We start from the raw sequence: 20,732 nt of genomic DNA on the forward strand, positions 1-20,732 counted from the left end.
GAAGGTCTCTTAGCTCAGAGTTAATAAATCTTATGAGTTAATAAATCTAAAAACTCTATTTTTGTGTGTGTCAAGTAAAAGATATCTGAAATTAAGGAAAAGCAGGAGGCTTTGTACCTAAGGGGCTGAGTCTAACTAATTAAGAAGATATTAATGAACTCACCAAGTCTGGAAGGTATTTGGTCTCATCATCTCACGTAAAACAGTCTAGTTCTTGATTTGAGTGTTCAATTCAGGCAAAAGCATTTAAACTAGTGGTGTGTTTATTATAGAACCTGAGTTTGTAAAGTGAAAGAGATACCAAAACAATTTCCATATTAATTAAATCAATGATTCTTAGTGGGGGCTGTGCATTAGCATTACAGTAGAAGTTTTTAAAAATACAGATGCTTGGACTTCACAGTGGATCCCCTGACTATGATTTTCTGGCAGAGGGTAGATGGGTGGAGCACATGCAATTTTTTAAGCTCCTATGTGATTTAGAAGATACTGAGAACTGCTGAATTAAGTCAATATAAATAACTGATCTTCATTTTTAAAGGACTTTAACCAGAGATGCTCTGCAAAGGAATGGAAACAGCCAACTAGAATTGGGTTTGACTGTCACCTCACACAATGACACCACTCACGGTAGGTGAACGTAAATGTTCACTCATTTCACCTTCCTTATTTAAATCGTCGTTTGCTCATTTTTCTTCAGTGGTCTTTGTCCTCTGTATTTCCTAATCTTATTTTTACCACCATCTACTACACAGTAGTTTAATCATAGAACAATATCGAATCTAATGTTGTAACAATTTCAACTTAGTGTTTACCTACTAGACCCAAAAAGTTTTATTTAGAAGTAAAACTGGACACAATCGTAAAGGAGAAAAAAAAACAGAAAAAAATGTCCACTCAATAATCAATAAATGAATAGAAAAAATTAGAAACATAATTTAGGTACTTCCAAGAAGCCTACATCTAATGTAATTAATATCAATTAGTATTTGCCTATTAAGCTTCAGTGTGGATGTTGTAACTTTTTGGTAATTTAGATAATCCTCCAGTTTTTCTGGGTCAAGAAAAGCAATTAAGGAAAGCATTATAACTGACTGAAAATCCCGCATCCAAGCTTAACCGTATTTTAAGCAATAACGGAGGATGTGAGAGTTAGATGAGAGTTTTGCACTTTATAGATTAAGGTAGGAGGTCTGAAGACTTATTGAAATAGAATTTTTTTTTTTTGAAGCAGAATTTTTCCAGCCTTTCCTGCACAAATACACTCCTTTCTCTTGGTAAATAGCTGACATTAGTGACACAAGACATTACAGTGGTCATTTTCAATGAGCTTCAATAGGCTCTATTTGGAAGGTGTGTGAACTTAGTGCAGGGGGGCGGATGGGAAGCCATCCACATTTCAAAATTGCAGAGCGCCGGGTAAGAATGCAAGATTCTTCCCATCTCATTTAAATATTGGGGTTTAGTTCCATAAAGCACTGCTAGTCAAAAGTGCTGTATTAGAAATGTTTGGAATACAGGCAGAAAAACATTCCTTCCACCTATGGTTTTAAAATGATAAATAATTAAAAGCATGTTTCTTTGGCTACATTTTGCCCCTAATCCAGAGTGAAAAAAATCAGAATAGGAGAAACAGAAATTAAACTTCAAAATAACAATCCCTTATCTTATACCTCAAAAGTTTGCACATATTTTGGAAAAAATTATAATTTCTTCTGCATCTTATTGAAAAAAGTGAGGTAGGATGGCCAGATCCTTTAGACATCATAGCAGACATGTCCTTGGAAATATTGGGTTGGCCAAAAAGTTTGTTCAGGTTGTTCCATAAGATGTTACAGAAAAACCCGAATGAACTTTTTGACCAACCCAATATTATAGGGTTGTCATGCAGCCAGGCTATCTGAGAACAAATCTTGTCTCTGCTACTTACTAGTTCTGCGATCTTGTACAAGTTACCTAATGTCTTTATACCTCAGGTTGGTTTTTTTAAATCTTTGAGATGGGGAATGATTAGTAAGAGTATTAAATGAATTAAGACACATAAACACAACAGGGGCTCATACATGCTAATTGATTGATGAATATTAGCTATTTTCATTATTTACCTGTTTGAGCCTCAGGGTCTTCATATATTTTTTTAAAAGAAAATTTAATCTAAGTAATATTCCCCAAATTTTGCTGATGGTGATAATCACCATAGACATTTAGTAAATGAGGTCTTCCCAGGACCCTCCTTTGAAGATTCTTATCAATGGGATTCCTGGGATAAGGATAGGAATTTGTATTTTTAATTTGTACAATGTATAAATTTTATTGTGAAGAAAATTTCAGAAACATTGACCTAAATCATTTATTTACCTAATCATCTAAGTATTCATTCATCCATTGGTTCAACAGATACTTCATGAGCTCTTACCATTTGCCAGGTACCATCCCAGGTGCTAGGAGATACAGTGATGAACCAAGTACTTTTTATTCATTAGATTTTAGGAACCAAGTAGAGGATATTAGACAAATAACCACACAAATCTCTTTGGAACTACAATTGTGAAGTGTGCTATAAAGGGAAAATACAAGGTATGTTGAGAGCTCTTGACAGGGAAAATTTTCTAGGCTTGGCAGGAGATGGAGAGATGGGAAAGGTGTTTATGAAGATCTTCCAGAAGAAGTGATTGCTATGGTTCTTTTATGCTCTGATATTATATGTCCAGCACATCTTACCTGCCAAGAGGAGAAGAAGGATGCTGGGCTGAGTAGATTAGGGTTTGCAGGGTTGCGCCCTCCCATGTACTCATCTGTGCAAACGTCACAATTTTCTGCATCTCGCCAATCCCAGTATGGAATAGTGAAGTTCTCATCCCTTGTCAGCTTCTGGATTTCTTTTTCCCACAGCAGCAAGAAGAGTCTATGCCAAGGCAGGAAACCTGGTGCTTCATGAGCAAAATCAATGTCTCTCCAGATTTCAGAGCCCCCAAGTAGTGCGTCCCTTGACACATAATAATGCATCCAGACAAAGAGGTCATAAACGTTGATGTCATTAAACAGAGGTGTTGACCCATTATTCATTTGGCCATAGGTGCCTGTGGGGATGACATAGTCTGGGCTGGTAGTATGTTTCGCTAAAGTGAGGTAGGCAAGAAATTTGTTCTTCTCCGGGACACTCAAATCAAAGATGTTTTTTCTCACTAAAAGTCGCCTCTCTGTGCAGGTGGGTCCCCAAAAGCCAAACTTACAATTTCCGCAATTGAATCCCATGAAGTTGCCAAAGCACTGGCAGGTCCGATTATAAAAGACGGAGGGCCAAGACTCCCGGTCGTCCACCCCTGAGAAGGGGAACTGAGGTCCAAGTGGTGCCTTGGACAGAATGATGTCCTGACAGGAACCCCGGCTTGAAAGCTGGCCACAGGGACTCCCGTCACCCTCCCATGGTGGGCAGCATTCCTTCTCCATCAGGTTCTTAGAGGAGGTACAGGCTCGAGGGAAATGGCCAGCAGAGGTCTGGAAAGTCCACAGCAGGCAGTACAAAGCAGTCAGGAGCATTCTTCCTCTAGTTCTCACAAGGTCTGCCTGAGCTGGTTAATTGAGCCACACACTTCTCTTTCCAGCTACCCCTTCAGTGACTATCACATGTTTTGGCTAAGACCTATATAATACCACTCCCACCTCCAGCATCAAACACTCTCAGTCTTTATCTTAAGCTTTCATCTTCTGAAACCCACATGACTAACTTTTCCTTGGAGTTGGCATGTATCCCACCAGTGGGATAGGCCTATGTTAAAGTGAGAAACACTATTCACCATTAATAGTTTAATTCTTATGGTTAGGATAATAATACCACTTGATCTAAATAAACCCAGTTAATTGACTATAAAATTAGTGATGCTTTACATTTGCAAATGAGAAGCCATGTCAGGAATAGAGCTTCTTTTATTAAGAAAAGTCAAGCAGCGTTAGAGATTTTGGGTGCAAGATGGTTTGTTTCTCAAAGACCGTATGTAGGCCACAGCATTGGTAGAATTTGTCTTTGCAGAAAGAGACACTTTTCAGAGCCTAGAGATTATTTCTTATATCTGAAGGTTATTTATTTTATACAAAGTATCAGAAGAAAATTTTTTTTCTGATACATTTCCTGATTATCTTGATGCTAGCTGCTTGCTTGCTGTCTAATCGCTCATTTTCTGACTATTATTAATGAGAGGTCACTTTGATAGCCGGGTGGTCTGCTTTATTTTAGAAACATTTACTAGTGAATATTCCAAAGGAAACTCTTTTTTTTTTAATTGAAGTATAGTTGATTGTCAATATTATATTATTTTCAGGTGTACAACATAGTGATTCAATATTTTTATAGATTATACGCCACGTAAAGTTATTATAAAATATTGGCTATATTACCTGTGCTGTACAATATATCTTTCTGGTTTATTTATTTTATATATAGTAGTTTGTATTTTTCTTATTTTAATGCTATAACGATCTTGTTTAGCCCATAAGTTCTGGAAATCAGGAATTCATTTGAAATTTTGTTTGCAATATGGTCTTGCAAAGGAGTTCTCAATGTAGTGAGTGAATAAGGACTGATATGTTCATTCAACAAATATTTATTGATCATGCAAATTTTTTCAAGATTTTTTTCTCTGTGTGTATAGTGAGCTAGATAAATTGAAATGCATGGATAAAAATATTATTTTACCACTACACCAGTTTTCAAATGAGTAGTATAGAAAATAAGCGCATCAGACTTTTAATGGAGGGACATATTTGTGAACTGAGGATACTGGAAAGGACTGCATAATTTTGGATAATAGTATGCAAATTTTATTATGGGAGTACCCCTTGAGCCAAACCTTGAAGGACAGACATAAGTTGGAAAGAAAAATGAGAATGGAGACAATACTTCAGGCAGGGGAAACTGTAGAGAGGTGAGAGCTGTACTTCATCTGCTGAGTTGGAGCATTGGCTTCAGATACGCCCCCATGCTATAGGGAATTAAACCTGGGCCCAATGCATGGAGGGGCTTAAAAATCGAGTGGTTTGTACTAAGGTGAGTTGAAGAGTTACAGGATGAGAGTAGTCAAGTCAAAGTTGCCCCTGTGAGACTTCCTTCCTTATCCTGCTCCATACTTAAAGCTGGTGGTCCCCGGAACTTGAGGAACAAGTGAGAGAAAGTGAAAGCTCTGAGGAAAGCAGCAGTGTCTGCAGTCTTAACTGTAGGGATCCAGGGAATGTCATCGCTACATGTGATGCTGGAATGTCAGTCTTTCTGCTCTCTACCCATTCTGCTGGAATTTTTCTCATTACTTAGAAGAAACATCGTCTCCTCCCTACAACTCTCTTGAGACTCAAAGCAGCCTTTTTAGGTAGAAGGAGCAGTGCGTGTGAGAAGAAGAGAAGAGAAGTTTCCATGGAAATGCCGCCTCTGGCTGGGATCAGGAAGTCATCACATGATCTCCACAAGGAGGCTTAATCTTTTTTCTTCCTTCTTTCAGAGCCACAGAGAGATTAACACAGGGCTTCTTGTCCCTGGGGAGTCTTGGTTCTGTGTTACTTATAACCACATGTGGCCTTTTATAATTCTGTTGCATCTACTTGCAGACAGAATTTAACTTCTCATGTTCAGTTTAATTACAAAGTTTGCTTTATATTTGCCTCCCATCAGGCTTCCCAGTGAATAACTTAGAAAGCCTCCATCACACCACTGGGCTTCTGTGTCTACTCTCCCAAGTCTCTTTTTCATAATCTTCAGAGCACGCTTAGAGGAATGGCTAAAATGTACTTTGTCCTCTTAGTTTCCTTCACAAAGTTGATATCCTGACATCGACAGACCTCCTTATTACTCTCAAATATAGGACACTATCTCCTCTGGACTATTTGTAAAACTGTCTTATTGTTAGTACAAACTTCTTTAGAGAAATGTCTCTTGGTACAGCCACTATGGAGAACAGCGTGTATGTAGGTTGCTTAAAAAACTGAAAATAGAGCTACCATATGATCCAGCAATTCCACTCCTGGGCATATATTCGGAGAAAACCATAATTCAAAAAATACATGCACCCCAGTGTTCACTGCAGCACTATTTACAATAGCCAAGACATGGAAGCAACTTAAATGTCCATCAACAGATGAATGGATAAAGAAGACGTGGTATACACACACACACACACACACACACACACACACACACTGGAGTATTACTCAGCCATAAAAAAGAATGAAATAATGCCTTTTGCAGCAACATGGATGGACCTAGAGATTATCATACTAAGTGAAGTAAGTCGGACAAAGACAAATATTACATGATATCAATTATATGTGGAATCTAAAAATTAAAAAAATGATACAAAGGAACTTATATACAAAACAGAAATAAACCCACAGACATAGAAAACAAACTAATGGTTATCAAAGGGGAAAGGGGGTGGAGGGATAAATTAGGAGCTTGGGATTAACATATACATACTACTATATCTAAAATAGATAAACAACAAGGACCTGCTGTATAGCACAGAGAACTATATTCAATAATTTGTAATAACCTATAAGGGAAAAGGATCTGAAAAATTATCTATCTATATCTGAACCACTTTGCTGTACACCTGAAACTAACACAATGTTATAAATAAACTCTATTTCAGTTTAAAAAAAAGCACAAACTTTAAAAATGTCAAACCGCATTTAGATTGCTTCCTCCCTGAACTCTAGATGTACATTCACTAGGTGTCTCTAGTTTTCAGAATTTGAAAGTGTTCTGTCCTATCCTGGGAGATTATTGTACGTGTTAACACCCGAGCTAATGTGAGACTCTATTAACCAGAATTAGGACCTCTGTAAATATTCTGCAATTATTTGTGGAACATCAATTATTAAGCATACAATGGGAGGTAGGGATGCTATGGTAAGCACAACAGAGAGGTTTCTACCTACCCTCATGCAACATATAGCCTATTAAAATAACATCTTAATTTTAGTAATTTTAATAATATTTATAACTATGCATATTTTAAATAACTTTTTACTTGATTAAATTTACTATATATTGTTGATTCATTAATATTGAATTCCTGGCCAACAGCACTATGACTCATGCCTGAACAATGCTTACCTAACATGTATTTTCTTTAAGGCACATTCCTTGTGCTTAGAAACACTAGACAGCACATAAGCACCATGCTTGGAGTCAATTTTGGGCCATAAAATTACCAACAAAAAGCACAGACATGACACTAAATAGATCATGGGAAGAACATTTGTTTATAGTATGAGAGCTGAAATGAGAAGGCAGTGCATCACTTTGCAGACCTCATGCACATTGAGTGACTCCAAAATCTTTGTGGCTCTGCATATATCTGTGAATGAGTGTAAAAATGTTGTAAATATTGATTTGAAGTTTTCCAGTTTTAGCAAGTAGGAAAATATACTTCTTAAATTGATATAAAAAAAATTTTTTTAAACCTATTAGGAAAGATAGAAAAGGGACCTATTTCATCTCATGAGGCATAGTTGAGGAATGCTTTCTGGCAGAAGTTATATTTCAAGTGACAGCCGAAAGATTAGTAGAAGTCTGTTTGGTGAAGAGAATAGTAGGCATGTGAGCATTCCAGGCCCAGGGAACACAATATGCAGAGGTTCCAACTTGGAAGCAGCATGGCATGTTCAAGGATCCTAAGGAGTTAAAGTGGCTATAACCTCCAAAGCTACGGACATGCGATATAAGTATAGAAGTGTATATATGGATGACATCATAGTCCTTGAAGCGTTTGAAGCAGAGTCTTGATGTAATCATATGCACATTTAAAACATTTCACTCAAGCTGCTGAGATAAGAACAGATATGGGGTGGGAGCAAGCGTAAATGTAGAAATAATTCTTAGGAGATTATTGGAGTAACCCAGGCAATCAATTATGTGGCTTAGACCAGAGTGATGATCCCTGTGATGAATATAAGTGAAGGAATTTAAGAGATAGATAAGTGATGAATTCAAGAGGAGTGAGAGGTGAAGAGAAAGAGATTTGGGGTTGACTTCTAGGTTTCTGGTTTGTGCCAATAACTAAAATAAGAAACAATAGAGGGTAAAATGTTTGTGGGAATTGAATATGGGTTCAATTTTTGACATATTGAATTCTAGCGTTTAAGTTATAGTCTAGCCTCAAACAATTGTCCTCTCTTTTCTGCTGTTTGCACTGATAGTTCACCTACTCACAGGTTTTGATCTAGTCAACCTTATTCTTTTCCCTCACTCTGATCATTTGCCTTTGCTTTTTTATTTGATGATGGTTTGAACCTTCTTCTCCAGCTTTTTTAGCCCCCATTCTCTCCATTTTAACAGGAGCTACCATTTATTGAGTATAAGTAACATAATTAGCTCAGTTTGAGTAGCTACCATTTTTAAATAAATGTAACTATGCAAAAATGTAAAATAGATAGCTAGTGGGAAGCAGCTGCATAGCACAGGGAGATCAGCTCGGTGCTTTGTGACCACCTAGAGGGGTGGGATAGGGAGGATGGGAGGGAGACACAAGAGGGAGGAGATATGGGGATATATGTATATGTATATGTATAGCTGATTCACTTTGTTATAAAGCAGAAACTAACACACCATTGTAAAGCAATTATACTCCAATAAAGATGTTTAAAAAAAAAAAAAGAGTTAAATATACTCAAACTAGGAAAAATAATATAAGGAATTAACACGTACACATCATCAAGCTTCTTCAACCATCATCTTTTTTCTAGGCACTGTTTCTTCAGTCCCACCCATAAAAAAAAGCAAAAAATTCTTTAGTGTTTTAAAACACATCTCAGATAACATATCTTGTCTGTAATATCTCGTGTAAACTGTTAACAATTAAAGACTTAAAAATACAACCACAGTAGCAGTACAACACCTCAGACAAAAAGAGAGAAAAATAATTCCTTTATATCATCTGATTTCAAGTTTATGCTCAATTTAATTATCTTAAAAGTGTTTGTTTTCAAGATCCAAACAAGGTCTATACATTGCTTTGGGTTCATATATTTCTGAGGTTTGTTTTCTTAAAATCAATGTTTCTCTTCTTGTTTTTTTTTTTAATGTAATATACTTAAGGAACAAACCAGATTGTGTCCTAACAGAATTCCCCATGTTTTAGGATTGACTAATTTTATCCTTGTGGCATAATTCAACATGCTTCTTTATCCTATATTTCCTATCACTTCATGAATATTCAATAATAATTTCATATTTTCTATAATTAGGGAATTAGATATAGGAGATGATTAGATTCAGGTTCAATTTTGCTTTTGTTTTTGTTAAGAATGACTTTATAGTTGTTTCTGTGTACTACTTATTCAAAGACACCAGAGGAACATATTGTCTGGTTTTTGCACTATTAGTTTTTAAATTGATCAGTGGTTTGAGGTGATGTCAGACCATCTTGTCTATTATATAGTTCTCTAACAAACTTTTACCTCATGGTTTTATCATTCACTGATAATTGTTTCTTACATCCAGCATTTCAATGAAACATTACAAGAATAGTGAATTTTGTAATTCTATCATTCTATTTACATTTATCAACTGTGATTCATTCGTAAAGAATAACTTTTCCTCATCAACTATTTGGCTACTCTGAAATACATTCTGTACAAGAAAGGTGGGATAAATGTTCAGTTCTTACCCTTTATTTATCAGTTTTCAAAATGATGATGTGATGCCCTATCAACCTCTAAACAGAACCTATGTATATATTTTAACTATCATGAAGACTTCTGGAGTTTTATGTATTTGGTGTGTTTCTTTTAGAGGTTAAAATTGATGCAGTAGTCAGCTGATTAGTGACCGTTGGCCAAGCTACATTATGATATGTTGAGCAATGATTATTATGATATGTTGAGCAGTGATTATTATGATTGTGTTTAGGTGTGTGCTCGTGTGGAGTTGAAGGCAGAAAAATGTAGCCACTAACTCTCTACAGTTTAAGTTTAAACTCATTAAATTTATTCAGTAAATATTGAGCATCTACCATGCACAAGACCTTGAACTAAATACCTGAGGGATGCAAAGTTGTATAAGTCACAGGCCTCAACTGCCCCTGGATTTGATGCCCTGGAGTCAGACTCTAAATTTTTATCTAAGGTCTATGAATTATTAGTTCTTAAGCCTCACGGTAAGAGAAAAGGGGGAAAAGAATAAGCATATACTTAGAACTTGTTCAGTAATTCCACTTATCACAGCTTCTGTGTACTCAGTCATACCACATAGGGCTCTTGAGTTTTAAATGATATAACACATGTTAAACACTCAGCACAAGGTCTGACACTTATTAAGTACTCAATAAATGTTGAAACTGTTATTATTAAAGACCACAAATTGGGTATGGATTATGTTCATTGCTATAGGTCTTACTTCTATGTCTTTTCAGTGCAAAGAGCTAGAAAATAGCTATTTTATTAGATATAATTAAATATCATTATTATAAATTGGCCCCTTCTTCTCTACCCAGTAACCTCACTTGCTCTTTTCCTCCAATTAAAACCTTATGTTCTAAGTTACTGAACTTTTGCCATTATACTGAGATGTCATGCTTCCTTAGGATTCTGAGCTTAGCACATGCTCTTTCCCCTACTAAGAATGCTTCCTTTTTTAATTCACTTCCATAATCTAGTTACACTATAAGACTCAGCTCAGCTGTTAAGGAAGCCTTTGCTGACGTACAGGCCTCCTTCAAGGGTAGGTTGGGGATCTTTCCTCTATTCTCTCCTTTTACCATGGGTTCACCTTTGTCATTGTACTCATCACACTCAACACTGGATTAGAAGGTTCATCCTGGTAAAGTGCAAAGCACTGGGCCACAGATTAGTTCAAATTAATTATGGTGCTGCCAAGTTCTGTGTGACTTTGGGCAAAACACTTAACCTCTCTGATTTGAACCTTCCACAATTGAAAGTGATAGTGCCTGCCTATCTACTTCCAAAGGTTGTTAATATGCTGTTGCTTTTGTATAGCTTTAGCTAACAAAAACTCAATCTCATTGTCTCTTAAACTATTTCACCCAAAATCTGAGCCCTCATCACAGCCCACAATTTCTGATTGGCCATTTTAAACCCATTGTCTTTTGCTGAGCAGCTCCTGGGTATCCCATGACTCCTGTGATAAATAAAGAATGTAATTCCCAACATTAGTCTTACCCCACCAAATTAATATAATTAGCATATCTCTTATGGTAAAGAGAAAAAAGTAACCTACTGATGATGCTTCAAGTGATATCTCCCCAAATGGATACACCAGAATAATGTTCTATGCAAGACAATGGTTGAAAAAATGTTTACCTAAATGATCTATAGAATTCTTTCCTTCTCAATTCATTTTTCTCCAAATATTGCATAGATTACTAAACTAAGTATGGGTTTATGAACATATTCACCTAATCTCAAATTTTGTGCCCTCTCTTTAGAGTTCAATGAGTCCTGACTATCCTTTTTTTTTTTTAAATAAATTTATTTATTTATTTGTTTTTATGTTTGGTTGTGTTGGGTCTTCCTTGTGGTGCACGGGCTTCTCATTGAGGTGGCTTCTCTTGTTGCGGAGCACAGACTCTAGGCGCGGGCTTCAGTAGTTGTGGCACGTGGGCTCAGTAGTTGTGGCTCAAGGCCTCTAGAGCGCAAGCTCAGTAGCTGTCACGTACGGGCTTAGTTGCTCCACAGCAGGTGGGATCTTCCCGGACCAGAGATCGAACCCATGTCCCCTGCATTGGCAAGTGGATTCTTAACCATTGTGCCACCAGGGAAACCCCTGACTATCCTTTTAAACTAATTTTATATGACACTTAACCTGATAGCCCTTTGACTGCTCCCAAGATTAATTTGCCCAGAAACATTCCTTTTAATCATCTTATGCTCTTATTTCTGGACAAACTCACATTCATTGCAGCAAACATTTATTTATATTACGCAGTGTGAAGCTTTGTACTCAGAAGAATAAAGGGCAGTGCCTACTTTTAAGGGGTCAGAATAACATGCATTCCTTACTTTTTTCATTTAATCAACCAACAAACATTTATTAAGTGTTTATATTTTGCCAAGCAATGTATGTGACAATGTAGGATAACAGTGACAAATGAGCCACAGTCCCTGCTCTGAAGTAGTTCACAGTTTGGCAAGGGATTCAAAGAAATCAAGAGACAATTACAGAACAGTTTGTTAAGTGCATATTGTTAATAATATTGAATGTGGTGTCTGTCAGGGCCCTGGTAGGAAACAGCTGACACACTCAAGTTGACTCAAGTTGACTTTTTGAGGAGGGTTTAATAAAGGAACTATTTACAATGTTGGCAGCAGGGTTAACGGAAATGAACGTAGGATAATGCAGTACCCTGGGCATCAAGGGCAAAGGGAGGGAACAATTTCTGAAAGACAGAGAAAGTCACTGTATTGACTAAGCCAGCTGGCGGGAGCTGCGGCCTTGTAGAAAGATGCAGGCAGCCCCTGGCTACATGGCAAAGAAGAATTGGGAGATTAAATACCCTGACCCCTGACTCCAATTGCCTTCTGCTTTCTGATCTTTCTGTCTGTGAACCTCTGTGGATGAAGCCAAGCTCAAGCCAGAGGAGCAAGGAGCCCATTAATACAGATCTTATAAATCATCTACTTGGGGCCCAGAACAGGGTAGAGAAGGCAAAGAATGGGCCTGGGAGGCCAAAGGAATGATATTTAGCACAAATTCCTATTCTGTGCTTTTCACATAATGTCATTCACTTTTACAACAAACCTGCATTAAGTGGTTGCTCTAATCCTGCAGATTAAAAAAATGAGGTTCAGAAACTATAGAGGATGTATCCAAGGGCATGCAACTAATAACTGGTAGATCAGGGCTTGAACACACCAGTGCGCTTACACTATCTCTGTTCTTTTCACCAGGTCTATATGTTGGTATTTATGTGCAGGGAATCATGGGAATACAGTGGAAACACATAACCCATACTATCTTGTGAAAAGGCCTGTGGAGACAAGATTGTCAGGAAAGGCTTCCTGGGGAAAGATGATGCCTGAACTGAGATTTGAAGGAAGACTGGTGTAAGTAAACAGAAGAAGGGAAGAAAGTGCAGTGCAGGTAGAAGTAGCAGCAAAATGCAGGGATGACAGATGCAATTAATTGATTATGGTTGAAGCAGACAAAGCAGAAATAATGAGAAAATATGACTTCTATACAAGCAGTGTGAAAAATTGATAGGATTTAGGGTCTTTTAGGTGAGTTAAAGACTGGATGCTATTACCTCATTGTATATAGATAGTGGGGTTCATATGGACAGATGAACAGGATTATTTTCCATGAAAATAAAAGAAAAGGAGATATATAGAAAGATCATCACAAATAATGACACAGCATGCTTCCTCATTACTGAAACCCAGTTCTTTCACCATTCCTCAATTCATCACCCTCAAGGACAAGGCCATCATTTTCTAGAAGCTTCATCATGATAAAATTTATAATTCTTATTAATGCCCAGAGTATAATAATTTGTGCTATTAATGTGGCTGACTGACCTAAACTCATTAAAATATAACATAGGTGAAAAAATCAATCAATAATGCTAGGTCTATAAGGAGATTAATAAGACTTCTGGTTCCAAAGTTCTGTAATAGCACATTTGCTATAGCTTGGTCCCCATACCACTTAGATATAAACTTTATGATTATTGTCAAACGTTTCCCTTTTATCCAGTGGCCAATGATATATAGCCTTCTATGTAGAGTCAATCATGATACATAGCAAAATCCAACATAAAAACAAAAATGGGCTTTGAAACAAGTGAGTCCACCATACAAGACCAAAATTTTGTCTTATACAAGCCATTGACCTCATTTTGAGCCCTGGTTTGTTTGTTTCTTTGTTTGTGGTAAAACAAGGGTAATAAAATCAGTTCACAGGATTACTGTGAGAACCAAATTAGACAATGTCTTTCTTTTCTTTTCTTTTATTTATTTATTTTTAACATCTTTATTGGAGCATAATTGCTTTACTAGACAATGTCTTTAAAACAGAAGTCTTCCATCCCTCAACACCTCAAAATTTTCATAACTTTTCCCTTTGTATTTTATCCATTTCTTTTCTGGAGGACATGCCATTACTTGACTTAAAAAAGACAGACAAATGTTTTAAAATGTAGAATTTGTATACACTCAATTTTTTCCTCTTATTAAGCAATTCTAAAAGATCGTTAGGCAAAGAATATGAAAGAATTATACAGAATTTTGAATTATCAACTTCTCTCTCATCTCACATTATCTGAATTTATTAATAACTGAGCTTAGTGATAAATATGTCTTTATGCTACTAAGATTATACATCACATTATTTCTATTTTATTTGCTAGGAATCAGACAGTCTAAAGGATTAAGAAACTTTTTTCTGATCCTCTGTGTATTTCATAGTTGTAACTAAATTCCCAGGCATAGAATCCCCCATTCTTTCTGATCACTTTACTCCTCAAGGATCTGATATTTGTAAAGCCCTTTGATAGCATCAGATGAAAATCACTACTCTACACAAAGGCATATTTATGTCATATGATCAAAAGAGTGAAACACGGAGAAAACATGCTTCATGCCAAAGGCAAGCAATTCTGATGCAGCCTCAACTTTTTGGCCTGGAAGAAGCTGGAGATGAAGCAAATGCCTCACATCCAATTCATGTTATGAACTAGTTCAGAGGAAAGAGAAACTGGGAAAATCTGCTAGTTTTCCATAGAAGCAGGAACTTCCACCTACACCATGTTCTACGCACTTCAATGCAAGTGTGTCTTCCCGATGGCTTGACTGTAAAACCAACCCACTTCCTTTCTATCATCCCGTCAAGAGATGATAGTTTGTTGTAAACTAGGAACATATAGACAGCTTTCAGACAGACTTTCATGCCAACTATATGACTGAGTTTCACTTCGTTGAGTAATAATGATTAAATGCAAAGCCAAAAGAAGGCCATCCTCTGCAAAGTGTGAGTGAAGGACATCAGGGCTGTGTCAGAATGACTGAAGAAAGGGCAATTTTCCTTTGATTTGACAGCCTGAGCCCTACCTCAGAGTCAGACTACCTTGTCTACTGTGCTATTTAGTGACTTAGAATCTTTCCAGCCAAGAGCTGGCCTAACAGACTTATCTTCCTAGTGAAAGTCATATGATTTTCAATATAAAAGAAATAAGAGAATGTCAGACATAAGCTTTTAGTTATTAGACTCCTTGGGATACATGTGATTATTACCTTCCTTTTTTTTTCCAGATTATACATATATATTTATAGAAACATGAAGTAAAAACCTGATGCAGACCCTCAGCTTACTTTAAAATAAATTTAAATTTTGAAAAAAATGTTTAAAAATACATTAAATGGTAGAAGTAGAAAGAAAGAAAGGAAGGAAGGAAGGAAGGAAAAAGAAGAGAAGAAAAGAGAAAAGAAGGTGGAGAGAGGGAGGGAGGAAGGAAAGATGGAAGGAAGGAAGAAAGAAGGAAGGAAGGAGGGGAGGAAAGCATAGTGGAAGGGAAGGAGGGAAGAAAGAAAAAGAAAGAAAGAAATGAATGTAGGATAGGAAAACTTTTCCTTTTTTCCTTTCTAGTTTCTTAGGGTGAATTAGATTGATGTGAGACAGATTAACAGGAGAAAAACAAATTTAATGTTGTACATATAGAAGCTCATAAAGATATGAGACTCAAAGAAGTGACCAAAGCAGGCAGTTTTTATACATTTTAGAGAAAGAACCAATTGTTTGTGAAGATTTGACAAAACAAAGGGATTTGGGCTTGGAGTAGCAATTAATTATGAAGTAACAAAGTTTGTTTATACAACATTCTTGGCCTTGAATTTCCTATCTCTAGTGATAAGGTATAGGTAGAATACCTTCACATGGGAGATTTATTTCATGCTTTCAGGGGACAAAGGAAGGTCAGAGTGTCCTTCCTGCACTGGCTATTTCTTAAGTAACTTTAATTCAAAATAACATGTCAAAGGGGCATATTTTGGGGTGGTGCATTTTGCTCCCCCTCAGAAAGAAAGAAAGTAAAGGAGGAAGGAAGGATAGATGGAGAGAAGGCAGAAAGGGAAATACTTGGTTCCAGAAATGAATAGAGAATTAAAAGCCAGTGTGGTAATCTATGAATCTGATGCACTTAGTGCCCATGAGGACAATAATACAGATATGGACTTAATGCTAGGAGATAAGGTTTTAACACCCAAGTAGGACAGGAAATTTGGCCTTTGGCTTATAAAAGAAGAAGAGATGAAATGAAAAACCTTGCAACAAAGTTGGCAATGTGAAAAGGTTGCCCCTCAGGGAGAGGTTGGATGAGACATCACACCCACCAGCACAGGGAAGTTGCAAAGATGACTAACAATTACAAATGACTGAAACTTTTACAGAATTATAGAACAACGTGAGTCCTCAACTTAAGAAGAACATTGAACTGCAAGCAGAATAAATAAAATAAACTTCTAAAAATATTATAGTAAAGTAAAAGAAAATCAAAGCAAAACACAAATCCTGAAAAAGAACTTTATAAAAAAAGACAAATTACTTTTAACCATAGAATACTTAGGCAATTATAAAGTACAGAAAATAATAAAAGGATATATCCAAAGTACTAAAATAACATAGTCCAAAACATAGAATTTCATGGTTTAATTTATTATAAGAATAAAATCAAATAAAACCATTTTGGGGGAAAGGCTGAGAATATTTACCATCAGAGCTTTGAAAAAAATGAGTAAACAATGAATGTATGTCACTTAGAGGGGAAAACCCAGAAAAATGCAATGGTGGCCAACTGGGTAAAAGATGTGGGGAATTATAAATGCACTGACCATAAAATTAATCACAATACTGAATAATTTGAGTGGTTTAAAAATGAGGTAGAACTATAATATTATATCACAAACAACATGAACTTTAAGCTAAAAGCTTTATTAAGGATAGTCATTTCTTAAAGATGGAAGAGTCAATTCATTTACCAGAAAGCTAAAAATTTTCTCAATTTAAATACACCTATTTATTACTCAAACCAAAATCCCAAAAGTGAAGTTACCAAAAGGTTGAAATACAGAGAAAAGAAGAAGAAAACCAGGGAATTATTAACCAAAATAAATCTGTTGTAACTTTATTATTATCAGATAAAATAGAGTTTAAGCCAAAAAGATTTATTAAGGATAAAGAAAGCTATTGTTGACAATAAAAGGAACAATTTCTTACCATATAAATTCAGGATTATTATTTATATTTAGTAGCATCTTATTTGTATAATATAAATTTTAATTGTAATGTTTTTGTTGTATAATTTTAAATATTTTATAGTTTTGTACCAGCAACACACAAATTCTCTGTACTTTTATACTCCCCCAAATTTATAGAGTGAGCACTGACCAAATTGAACACTGATATTGAAATGTCCAAAAATCATAGCAGGGATCTCTCAGAAACAATGACACCAAAGTTCACCATTTTAGTAAAATATGAAACATTTTAATAATTGACTATCAACCAGGCCCAAAATTAAATCTCAGCAAATATTGAGTAAACAAAATCATACAGAAGTCTTTTCTGACCAAATTGCAATAAAAGTAATTAGATACAAAAAGCCAAAACTACATAACGTATATTTATAAATGTGCAAATTATAGAAGAAATCAAAATAGACCTTACCTTATATTTAGAATTGAACACACAAGCTTTATGTAACAAAATCTAGAGGATGCAGGAAAAAATGTTTCTTAGAAAGAAATTTATAGTTCAAAATGCATATATTACAGTACAGGTAACATGGGGAATTAGTGATTTAAGTGTTCAGTTGAAGAAGTTAGAGGAAAAAAAGGAAGCCGAAGAAAGTAGAACAAAATAAATAAGAATAAATTAGTGATTTTGAAGACAATGAAAAAATAAAGAGGTTCCTTTTTGTTTGTTTGAGGACTAGTAAGGTAGTGAAATTTCTAAGATTGATAAGAAACTCAAGTGAAATCACAAGTTAACTCTATTAAATTATAAAGGAAGCATAACTTAAATGCAGAAGGCATTAAACAAAGTCACAAAAAGAATTATATAAACATTTGTGATCAAAAATTTTAAGTTATAGATAAAGTGTATACATTTAGGGGAAAATACAATAAAGAAAACTGACTTTATAAGAAATAGAAAATCTGAATCAACTCTAAAACCATTAAATTTAGTCAGTAATAAAATATCTATGTAGTTGAAGAAAGCAACATGCCCAGATGGTTTTATAATTGTTTTGTTAAAACATCCAGGAACACATATCCCCTATATTACATTACAGATAATAAAAATGGGAAACAATGCTATAACTTATTTTATGAGTCTAGTTCAGTTCATTTCAAAACCAAACCAAGACCATATGAGACAGGAAGACCGTAGGGGAATATCACCTATGGGAATCATGCAAAAATTGCAATTTTAGCAACGAAAATTAGCAAAGTAATTGTAATTAAAAAACAACACATTAGTAATTAGTAATTAGAAGACAATTTCAAATTATCTTAGTAATTAGAAGATAATTTCAAATTATACATTCATTACTAGATTTGGCTAAAGCATACTTAATTTCACTTACTGCTAAAATTAAACACAAATAAATGATAAAAGGGATTCTTAAATGAATAAGTTCACAAGGACATGACTAAAAGAAGAGACAGTGACACATCTGGGAAGGGGGGATGTAAAGGATGGACGGTAAAGGCAGCAGACCCACCAAGTGGAATCTAAGCCAGAAGAAAGGAAATCAACAAAGCTATGGAATATGGACTGTAGAAGTTCTGAAAGTTTCAAGAATTGACAACACAATGCATCTCTGGAAGTGGGTGTGGAGGGTAACCTGAAAACAGCGTGATTATGTGAAAGTCTTTTGAAGATGCAGTTTAATTCCAAGATCTTTAACCCCAGTTCTGAGAGACTTGTCTCCTCTGTGCTCCACTGTGGTGCCAGCAGAAGCCCGATGATTCTTTGAGAAGGGAGTCAAGCAGCTTCTGCATTGAGGCAGCAAGTGCACAGTTGAGAGTGGAGTATTGTATTGAAAACAGAAGAAATGGGAAAAGCCCAGCTACTTATTGAAAGACGAGCCCCCAAATGTCAATCCTCATCCTCTCCTTGGCTCATAGACTTTGAACAGCTTTTTTTTTTTTTCCTTTAGAGAAGAGATTAGATATATTCTCTGAAAAATCTGACCAGCCCTAGAAAACAACTCAGCGTTTCCAAATGAAAATCTCCTTCAGACTCCCTGTGATTAATCTTACAGGCTACAAGCCCCTCCCAGGGGCTCATGTTTTCCAATTAGCGTTTTTTTTTTTTTAATTCAAGTTGAAGTGTGAGCAAAGATCACACAATACCCAAAGAAATCTTTAATGTGAAAGAGATGAAAGCAAAGAAGTGACAGTAACTGTGAACCTAAACTAACTGATACAAGATTCTATCTTCCAGAAACTCTCAATGTCAGAAGATTTCCCCATCAGAATATAAAGATGAATATCCATGAACTTCAGACATTAGCTTTTACAGAGAAATGTGAGGCCAACCTCATTTTTATTTCTTTACAGATAACTTATTTTATCTGTTTGGAGTCTTACAAGATTCTTTTTATCTTCATAGGAAGGATGAGAATTTTATAAATACTTTATAAGAGAGGAAAAAAAGAAATATCATTGAGTATTTGCTAAAAGGTCTTTCAGGAAATTTTTGGTAAAGAAAGTTATTATGAAGTCTTGCAATGTAATTTTCCTTTTGCTGCCTCTTTAAAATACTTCAATAAAGATATATAATTTTTTGAGATTTTGACATCAATGCTTAGTTCTTTTTTTTTTTTTTTAACTTATTTATTTATTTATTTATTTTTGGCTGTGTTGGATCTCCGTTTCTGTGCGAGGGCTTTCTCTAGTTGCGGCAAGCAGGGGCCACTCTTCATTGCGGTGCGCGGGCCTCTCACTATCGCGGCCTCTCTTGTTGCGGAGCACAGGCTCCAGACGCGCAGGCTCAGTAGTTGTGGCACACGGGCTTAGTTGCTCCGCGGCATGTGGGATTCTCCCAGACCAGGGCTCGAAACCGTGTTCCCTGCATTGGCAGGCAGACTCCCAACCACTGCGCCACCAGGGAAGCCCCCTTAGTTCTTTTTGATGGAATACTATGTCTCTAAGACTGTTCACAAAGTGTCCCAGTTATATTTGAGTAACAGGTGCAAGTAAGTGCCAATAATTGTTTTAATGTTTCCTTGGAATTGTTATATCTTTATGGATATTTCCATATTTGGGGGCATGGAGAGTGGAATGGTAATCTTGCATGTCGAATATAGCCTCCAACAAGAGATGGCGGCTCATTGTCCTCTCTGACAAAAACCTGGGGCTCTAAATAGGAGAATTTTAAATCAACAGGAGTGAGAAATTACCTCCCTCGCTTCTTCAGATGGATAGGACTGCCTACTTCAAGAGGTGATTCAGGAACAGGACACAATGATATTTGTTTGTGTATTGGTTTATCTTACCCAACTCTGTCTTATAATTAGTGGAAATTCTTAGCTCTTAAACTGTCAGAGCCCATTAAATGATGGTATGAATATCTGTCTTTTTTCATGTCCCTATAAGTACTTTGGTGGTAAGTTTAAGAGGCTATGTCTGGAGCTTGCTAGTCTAGTGCCACTTTAAAGGAGAAGTCTAAATCATTGTTTAATAGAATTGGCAGTTCAAATTAAACATTCTAAATTAAACATTTATCT

At 35.9% G+C, this 20,732-nt stretch overlaps 1 protein-coding gene across 1 annotated transcript in view; it reads right to left on the minus strand.

The window, feature by feature from the left end:
- The window catches only part of TYR (tyrosinase), a 107,235-nt gene extending 103,695 nt beyond the window's left edge, over nt 1-3,540 (minus strand). The window contains exon 1 of the mRNA XM_068555253.1: nt 2,722-3,540. Coding sequence (XP_068411354.1) covers nt 2,722-3,540 — 819 coding nt within the window. The remainder of the gene's footprint in view (nt 1-2,721) is intronic.
- Nucleotides 3,541-20,732: the final 17,192 nt, after the last annotated feature.

This window comes from Eschrichtius robustus, chromosome 11, assembly GCF_028021215.1.
Source record: "Eschrichtius robustus isolate mEscRob2 chromosome 11, mEscRob2.pri, whole genome shotgun sequence".
NCBI lineage: Eukaryota > Metazoa > Chordata > Mammalia > Artiodactyla > Eschrichtiidae > Eschrichtius > Eschrichtius robustus.